We start from the raw sequence: 8,968 nt of genomic DNA, 5'->3' as shown, positions 1-8,968 counted from the left end.
AGGTCGCGCGGGAGGGGCATGTGTCAGCGTTCGATGCGTTCTGTGTGCAGCTACCGTCAACATGGAAATGACTTACCACAGCCGTGCTTCACATGGGTAAAGTTATCCCGTCGAGGACCTACCAGTACACACCGGAGTGGAGTGACGAACCACCGGCAACCGACAAGGGTGTGCTTTGGGCGTGCTCCTGCGAAATTTTGGTTTGCAACCAACAATTTATTCTGATATTTTTGCCCAATAAATAGCCACAATCCCAAAAGTCGCTCGCTGTAAACGACCTCAAGGAGGTCATCCAGAGCGGTTTTTGCAAAAGTCGATGGAAACGATTTTGATTGGCTACTTTTCCAAAAACCGCTGACACAAAAGTCGCTCCGAACACGCCCTTAGTTGAAATACATAGGATGTCCGGATACGGTGTACCGAAGCATGGACATGACTGTTTATGCGGAAATATTATCCGGATGTGTTGAATTAGAAGGACTGATTTGCTAATACTACGTAGTACCTGGTAGTGTATGCAAAATCAAAATCACTGAGCGTATTTTCATAACGTTATTGTATGCTAGCATTCGACCAATGAATTGCCTCGATTGGTTTACGACAACATGCGCGCCATCCACCGACTCCCGCTGCCGCCGCCACCGTCGGCGTTTCCTCCGTATGCGGCCAAGGACTTCTTCCGCTTTGAGCTGGTGCATCAGTCCACCAAATCCAGAGCCCGCGTGGGTCGCATCCACACTCCGCATGGCGTCATCGACACCCCAGGGTTTGTTCCCGTCGGGACCAACGCCGCGCTCAAGGGTACATCCATCCTCCTCGAGGTCCTACTTCATCACTATCCTAGGCGTCACCCAAGCGCAATCCGATGCTTCCGGTGCCCAACTGATGTTTGCCAACTCGTACCATCTGCTTCTTCAACCCGGCCCGGACGTCATTCGCGACGCCGGTGGGCTTCACTCGTTCATGGGTCGCTCGCGTCCCATTATCACAGACAGCGGCGGGTTCCAAGTGTTCTCGCTCGCGTACGGCTCCGTGCACGAGGAGTTAAAGGGGAACTCGTCGAAACAGAACAAGTACCGCACCACGGCGAACCCGACGTCGTCCGTCGTCAAGATCACCGAAGACGGCGTCATCTTTAAGTCGTACCGAGATGGAAGGCGCATCTCCCTGACCCCGGAGTCCAGCGTCCAGATCCAGAAAGCGTACGGTGCCGACATCATCATCCCGTTCGACGAACTGCCGCCATACCACATCGCTCCCGAGAAGCTTGTACAATGTGGCATTCATCAGTACGCTTCTTCATGTCTGAATGTACTCGATCCTTAGGAAGCTAGTGTCATGCGCACGCATCGGTGGGAAGCGCGAAGTCTCCATGAACATCTGAAACAGGTCAACCACCAAGCCATGTACGGCGTCGTCCACGGAGGTACCGACCAGCGGCTGCGACAGATGAGCGCGGAGTACATTTCGTCGCTCCCGTTCGACGGACACGCTATCGGAGGGAGTATGGGAAAAGACCGCGCGGAGATGATGGACCTCCTCACGTTCCTCCGGCCACTGCTGCCGGATGCAAAGCCCATCCATCTGCTCGGGATCGCCGACGAACGCTCCCTCCATGAATGCGTTCCCCTGGGCATCGACACCTTCGACTCATGCTACCCCACTCGCGCCGGTCGCCACGGGTCGCTGTTCTCGTCGTCCCGAGGTGGGACGCTCCACATCACGCGCGGCAAGTTCGCCAACGACAAAGGACCGATCGATGCAGACTGTTCCTGCCCGGCATGCACCCAGCACTCCGTCGGATACATCCACCATCTCTTCAAGGCCAAGGAACCCACGGCGATGATGCTCGCGACGCTGCACAACCTCCATTACATGGTGCGGTTGATGGCGAAGTTCCGACAAGGCATTTTTGACGGCCGAATTTAAGAACCACAAACGATTGTGATTGGTGCAAATTTGGGCGTTTGTTCATTTATTCGTGCGTTATCAAATAGAGATAAATAATGCTTATTTATAATTTCCTTCAAATACTACTACAACCTCCATGAATAAATAATCAATGAATCATCTATACAAGTTTAAATGCATTCATTTGAAATACCTTCATTTAACTACTACAACAACCTACGTGAATAAATAATACATGAATCATCTATGCAAGTTGAAATACCTTCATTTAACTACTACGACAACCTACGTGAATAAATAATAAATGAATTATTTATGCAACTTTAAATGCATTCATTTAACTGCGTCCTTTTTCATTTCTCCGATTTTTTCGCCCGTCATGGATGCGCCGTCATCATTAGGTCGAAGTGGGATGCTACTCACGTCCCGGGGCGGCGGTGGCTCGATGCCGGCGTCGACTCGGACCTATGCAATGGAAGATCGGCATCTGTCTAGGATTCTATGGGGAGACGATGAGGACGTTGACCCGCCTCCTGAAGTGCATCCGTGGCGGATGGTCACCCCGCGACTCAAGACGATGGACGTGGCGCTCGTGCTCTGCTTGAACATCGGAACGGATCCTCCAGACATTGTCAAGCCGACCCCGTGTGCGAGGAAGGAGTGCTGGGTCGAACCATTCTCGATGCCGGCGCAGAAAGCGCTCGAGACGATCGGCAAGACGTTGCAGTCCCAGTACGAGCGATGGCAGCCCCGCGCGCGGTACCGGCAGTCTCTGGACCCCACCGCCGACGAGATCAAGCAACTGTGCGTATCCCTCCGCCGGCACGCCAAGCACGACCGCGTCCTTTTCCACTACAACGGCCACGGCGTTCCCCGACCGACCGCGAACGGCGAGGTGTGGGTCTTCAACAAGAGCTACACCCAGTACATCCCCCTGCTCGTGTACGAGCTCCAGGTATGGGTCGGCACGCCCAGCATCTACGTGTTCGACTGCTCTGCCGCGGGGATCCTTCTCCAGCACTTCCGCGCCACCGACGCCATCCTCTTGGCAGCATGCGGCGCGACCGAGGTGCTGCCCATGCACCCGAGTCTGTGCGCCGATGTATTCACGTCATGCCTCACGACTCCCATCACCGTTGCATTACGGTGGTTCCTTTCCCAGAACGAGAAAAGCATGGGCCACCTCGAACCCAGTGTCATCGATCGCATTCCAGGTCTTACACTATATTTGTGCACACTAATTGAAGTCATACACTAATTCGATGTTCACTTGGTCGAAGAGTGGATTTGATTGGCTACTTTATGCGTGTTCTCGGTTTTGATTATATCGACGACTGATTTGGTGCTGGAATTTCGAATCAACTTGGCAATAGAATAAATACCCTTCGAACAGTTCAAAATCAATTAAGTATATGGTGCTTTTCACCTCAATTGGGACTTTTCATGTCGCCAAATCGAATCCATTGGATCCTATTTAATCTTGTACAAACTATATTATACAACTCTTAGTATAAATATTAGTTTTGCCCCAGAAGGAGGGGCAAACGTACGTTTGGATTGGCAGAAATGTGACAAATCGTGAGATTTGATTGGCTCAGGTGGTTCTTTACTCGATGCTCCAGTGTCGAATCGATTTGACGAATATATTCCAAATGACTATGACGGCTCAATAATAAATCTTCCCAAATATATTGTGCTTTCAAGTGAAATTTCATTGTGTTGTGGCGTGGTTTCTCGTTGGAATAATTTAAATCGATTTGATTGGGTACCTCCGATGAGCTCAAAATTATTAGCCAATCAAAACCTTCTCAATCAAATTCAACAACCAATCAGTTCGAATTTGTATCAAATCGACAATATACTTATGATATAAATATGATAGGCAAACTCACCGACCGAAAGACTCCCCTGGGCGAATTAAACTGGATTTTCACGGCTATTACCGACACCATTGCGTGGAATTTGTTTCCGCCGGCGCTATTCCAGCGATTATTTCGCCAAGATCTGCTGGTGGCGTCGCTTTTTCGCAACTTTTTACTCGCCGAGCGCATTTTAAAAGCCCACGGATGCACCCCCGTGTCGATTCCCGAGCTGCCGCCGACATCCCACCACCCGTTGTGGAGGTCTTGGGTACGAGGATTTTTCCCCTTTTCACGGGAGTTTTGGAGGATGGTTGACTGTATATTGATTGGGAGTTTTTCCCATTTCCCTGACCGCAACGCATGAACTGACTGGTTTAAAACTTGTTTGTGGACAATAACTCCAGACATATAGAAGGATGTTTCCCATTCTTGTCCACGATTGGAGCGTGTATTTATATATACATATATATCGACGTTGTTTTCTCTTTATTTTTCATACCACGGGGATTTTTTCCCTTTGTGTCGTCACTGTCGCCTACGTACTATATATATATATATATATTTCAGCGAAATGGACACTTTATATGTATATAAAGTGTCCATTTCGCTGAAATTTGGACTTGGCAGTTGGCTGCTTTGAGCATCAGGATTTGAGTCTGATTTGAAACTACCTTGTTCAATGTATGGTATACCCATTTGACGATGAACATTTGGTCCAACTATACACTTCTCGATGATTGGACGAAATGTTTCGTTCGTGTCCTGTGATTGGCCAGGACATTTTTTCTCCCCTCCCTCGAATTGTCGTATATCTTTCTTGGAAACATTTACAATTATATATATATATATATATATATTCAAATCAAAGCTTTCCCCCCTCACATACATATACACACATGTATATCTGCAATGTATTGATATATCCGTCGTACTTTTATGATAGGACTTGGCAGCTGAAACCTGCTTATCCCAACTCCACTCCCCTACTAGTACTACTACTAGTACTACTACCTTGCCATCGTCTCCGATCACGTTTCATCACTCTCGGTTCTTTGCCGAACAACTCACTGCGTTCGAAGTATGGCTTGAGTTTGCCTCTCCCGCCAAGCCGCCGCCGCCGCAGCTGCCCATCATCCTCCAGATGCTGCTCAACCAGGCGCTCCGTCTGCGGGCGCTCCGTCTGCTCACGGCCTTCTTCGAGCTCGGCCCGTATGCGATCAACCTGACCCTGAACGTGGGGATTTTTCCCTATGTGGAAAAGTTGCTGCAGAGTCCGGCGCCAGAACTCCGCCATGTGCTTGTATCTATCTGGTGCAAAATCCTCTTGCTCGATAAATCGTGCCAGGTCGACCTCGTCAAGGTCCACGGGCACGCGTACTTCCTGCACCATCTCGTGGGCACGTCCCCCCTCTCCACGTCGCAAAAGATTCAGTCGCTGGCGGTTCTAGCCCGACTCTGCGACGGATACGTACCCGCGCAGGAGCTGCTTCATCCGCACATTGGCGCCATCGTCCCGATATTAACTGACGTCGACCCAAACGTTCGGCTGTGGGCATGTCTTGTGCTGGGCAAAAGCTGGGAACTTTATCTCAACATGGAGGTGTCGGCGGCCTCGGCGGCGCTCGTCCATGTTGCGGCATCGGATCCGAGTCCGAGTACCCGCGCGGCCGCCGTGTTTGCACTGGGTACTTTATGCAAATCTCAAAGCAACGGAGTCTTGTTGGCGGCGCAACTGAGTGGTAGCCTCGTCGAGGATGCGTCGCCGTTGGTTCGCAGGGAAGGAATCCTCGCGTACGCTGGTGTGGTGCTACGGCCGGGGAATATTTCCCCCTTGGAAGAAGAAGAAGAAGGAGATCTCAAGTTCCTGCTCCATGTATTAACCCAAGTGCACCAGAAAGACCCGTTTATACCTATACGACGACTCGTCAAGATGATCTTGGCGAGGGTTCCCACGGTAGCATTGGCCTCGTCGAGCGTTGTCCCTAGGGAAAATTCCCTGCCAACCTCGACCAACCTCGACATGACTGTGGGGAAAAATTCTCTGCCTGCCCGGGACAAGGCCGATTCTGTTGTGCTGCCCCCCCAATTGCAAAGCAAATTGTACGCGTGGGCGGCCGCCGAGTTGTTGACCCCTAGTGGGAAAATTCCCCGCGAAGATGATCATGATCCCACTGGTTTCGACCCGTTGAGCTCGGAAGGCCAGCTCACGATGCAGCGAAGTCGAAACTATGCTTGTATTCGAGCCACGGCAACGCAATTGGGATTGGGCAAGGACGACGGTACGTGTTTCAAATGGATTTAAAATACATCCAGATTGGATTAAAAATGGATTTAAAATGTGTAGACATTGGCCACTACGGTCTCCACCTAAGACAAAGTGCCGTGTTCAACAGCAAGTCGGAAATGACGTCGTTGATGGTGTTTCACCCGTACGACAGGTTGGGTATATGTTGACAAAAACATTTTAAATGCATTTTAAATAATCATATTCTGTCGCCCAGTGTCCTGGTTGTAGCCGACGACAAGGATCAAGTGGCCGTTTGGAACGTCGACACGAATGACCGCGTGCTCCAATTTGGCAACCAAAACCCCGTCGGGTACGTGTGTGTTTTATATTCGTTTTAAACACCGTCTGGTGGTTGTTGTCCCGTTTTAAATACGTTTTAAATTATTCTTTGTGGATTCGATCGATAGATCCCGCGTGACCTCTCTCGGGTGGATCAACCAAGAAACCGAGTCTATTTTGTACTGCGGATCGGACGATGGCGTGGTTAAGCTGTATGAGAACGCGTCGTCCAATATGGTGCTAGCGTTTGCAGCTGTGCCGGATCTGGCGCCTGGTACCCGCGGTTCTGGGCTTATTACCACGTGGCAGCAGCAGTCGGGGCTGTTTTTTGCCGGTGGTAACTCGACTACGTTACGGGGATGGCAGCTCGACCAGGAACGGTGCACGATTGCGGTACGGGGGTGGTTTTAAATACATTTTAAATGTCGTTTGTTCCGGGTGATTGGATGCTTAATTTTTGTTTTTTAATTAATTTTTTAAATTAAAATATCTTTAATTCTGTAGTGTCCTTTTGCTTCGTTCAATTGACGTATGTATTATGGCATGGGATATGTGTCGATTAAACAAAAAATATGTCGGCTGTTCGACGCAAGGATTTAAAATCATTTTTAAACAATTTGCCGATGTTAAAAAATACTTCGAAGTATAAAATTATATATATATGTATTTATGCATGGGAGTCGAATTGTTTTAGTGGGTATACATGGGCGGGGACGTAGGACATTAAAGCAACAAATAATTAAAAATCGTTTTAGAATGGGACACCCCAATGTGTGCCCAATTAATATTTCACTTATTATTTTTGATTCAAAGTAATTCGAACAATTTGGTTGTCACGTATTTTTGATCTTCTGATCAAACTCAGTTCGAAAGTCACTCGACGATTCTCAGTAGTTGCCAACTAATACGTCCGTCGAACCTCTTTTTATTTATTTATTTTACGAAAAACACGATATTGGACAAAATACTCAAATTTTGGATCCAGAATATTTCACTTTTGGTCGATTTGTTCGATATTGCCAAAATATATTGATGATTTTGGTCTTTGTTTCGCCATCCAGACTCACCGTTATTTCTGTGAGTGTGTGTGGAGATGCACCCTGTGTTTATTATCGCCGTGTATGTCAATATATATAAATTTATCAATATTTTGTTTATTACTATTTATTTATATATATATATATTGATTTGTAGCTGCCCACACAAACCGAAGCGTGCGTGACCAGCTTACACAGCGACGAAAGCATCGGGTGTATGGCAGCCGGCTTTGGCGATGGTACCATCCGCCTCTTCGATGTCCGCAGCAATAAGGCGCCGATGGTGCTCAAAGAACATACGAGCTGGGTTGTGGGTAAGTAACCTATCAATTGTTTATTTGTAATAAGAGTCGGCGTTACATATATATATATATATATTCGAAAACTACTGTTTATAAAGTTGTATGTGTTTATGATACATTTCCATGCGGGGTGTGTATTGTTGATTTATAGATCTATATAACTATGGATAGGAGATATATCTACATATTATTATAACGATTCATAGGAGATTTATATATTATTGTAACTATGGATAGGAGATATATATATTATTTTAACTATGGATAGGAGATATATATATTATTATAAATATGGATAGGAGGACGTCACGACCTTTCGTCGTCTCTATATATATATATATATATATATATATATAATATATCTACCATTATTCTTGGTGGGCACTTGTTTTTATCTGTGAACATCTGATTATATTTTATTTTAAATTGTATATTATGTACATCATCATGGTAATCAAATACAAATAATCTGTACATTATTCTCACCACTCAATGCCCTTACTTGTATAATGCACTACGACTTGTATGCATTTATCTATCTATTTATCTTTCCCCTCCACACAATGCTAGGTATATCATCAACCGTCATAAATCTCCACTAAATATATATATATTATATATAGGCGCGCACTTGTACCAGTCGAAATACGAACTCTTGTCAGGGTCAGTGTCTGGAGAGCTAAAGTTTTGGGATTTGCGATACAACAAGAGCAGTGTCAAGACATTTGAAGCCCATCGCAGCCCCATGACGGCGCTGGCAGTGCACGCGTTCGCGCCAGTGTACGCCACGGGGTCGCATAACCAGTTTATCAAGGTATTCCGCCAAGACGGAGACCAGTTGGCGCTGATTCGGTATCACGAAGGGTTTCTCGGCGAGGTATTATTTACATATGAAATATTATGTCAAAATGATTTATATGTTTATTCGTAGCGCATTGGCCCTGTGAGTTGCCTTGCGTTCCACCCGCATCGACTGCTCTTGGCGGCCGGCGCCACGGATTCACTGATTGCCATCTATTCCAGCGATAAATAAGTTAAAAAAATTAGTTATACTACTATTAATACCACCAAGCCTCATAATTATACTGATGGGGGGGTATAAACTGGTACTACTATTAATACGTAGTACTAGTATAATTCGAGTGAAATAAGCAACAAATAATACACGAAATTATTATGGTGTACATAGTCCAAGTATTATGGTTGGTGCGATCGTTTTTCCTGTCAGTAGAACAGTTTTGAGTGTTTTGATTGGTCATCGAAATGTAAGCAATCAAAACCCAGAACACT

The 8,968-nt window shown here is 46.8% G+C and overlaps 2 protein-coding genes across 5 annotated transcripts; both read left to right on the top strand.

Moving 5' to 3' along the window:
• Positions 1–605: 605 nt before the first annotated feature.
• Positions 606–1,958, top strand: H257_18374 (queuine tRNA-ribosyltransferase; the record flags this gene model as incomplete). Its single annotated transcript, XM_009847416.1, has 3 exons — positions 606–801; positions 845–1,269; positions 1,327–1,958. The coding sequence occupies 3 exons, from the start codon at positions 606–608 to the stop codon at positions 1,927–1,929; spliced, it is 1,224 nt and encodes a 407-aa protein (XP_009845718.1). The 3' UTR covers positions 1,930–1,958.
• A 321-nt stretch (positions 1,959–2,279) lies between these two features.
• On the top strand, positions 2,280–8,749 carry H257_18373 (hypothetical protein). Of its 4 annotated transcripts, XM_009847412.1 has the most exons (9): positions 2,280–3,125; positions 3,794–4,041; positions 4,717–6,052; positions 6,118–6,211; positions 6,275–6,370; positions 6,468–6,732; positions 7,534–7,690; positions 8,302–8,555; positions 8,610–8,749. In XM_009847412.1, the coding sequence occupies exons 1-9, from the start codon at positions 2,291–2,293 to the stop codon at positions 8,709–8,711; spliced, it is 3,387 nt and encodes a 1,128-aa protein (XP_009845714.1). In that variant the 5' UTR covers positions 2,280–2,290; the 3' UTR covers positions 8,712–8,749. The 4 variants fall into 4 exon arrangements, with proteins under 4 accessions (XP_009845714.1, XP_009845717.1, XP_009845715.1 ...); XM_009847415.1 differs by lacking the exons at positions 8,302–8,555; positions 8,610–8,749 and having other exon boundaries at positions 2,291–3,125; positions 6,289–6,370; positions 7,534–7,933; XM_009847413.1 differs by lacking the exons at positions 8,302–8,555; positions 8,610–8,749 and having other exon boundaries at positions 2,291–3,125; positions 7,534–7,933.
• Positions 8,750–8,968: the final 219 nt, after the last annotated feature.

The sequence above is a fragment of the Aphanomyces astaci genome, assembly GCF_000520075.1.
Source record: "Aphanomyces astaci strain APO3 unplaced genomic scaffold supercont1.158, whole genome shotgun sequence".
NCBI classification, from domain to species: Eukaryota; Oomycota; class Saprolegniomycetes; order Saprolegniales; family Verrucalvaceae; genus Aphanomyces; species Aphanomyces astaci.
The sequence above is the reverse complement of the archived record's forward strand: the minus strand, read 5'-3'. Positions and strand labels throughout refer to the sequence as shown.

Excerpts from the sequence above, each read along its gene's own strand:
- H257_18373 (XM_009847412.1), top strand. The coding sequence starts at position 2,291 with ATGGATGCGCCGTCATCATTAGGTCGAAGTGGGATGCTACTCACGTCC. Across the intron at positions 3,126-3,793 it reads TGTCATCGATCGCATTCCAG|GCAAACTCACCGACCGAAAG; the intron begins GTCTTACACTAT and ends TAAATATGATAG. Across the intron at positions 6,371-6,467 it reads GGCAACCAAAACCCCGTCGG|ATCCCGCGTGACCTCTCTCG; the intron begins GTACGTGTGTGT and ends TTCGATCGATAG.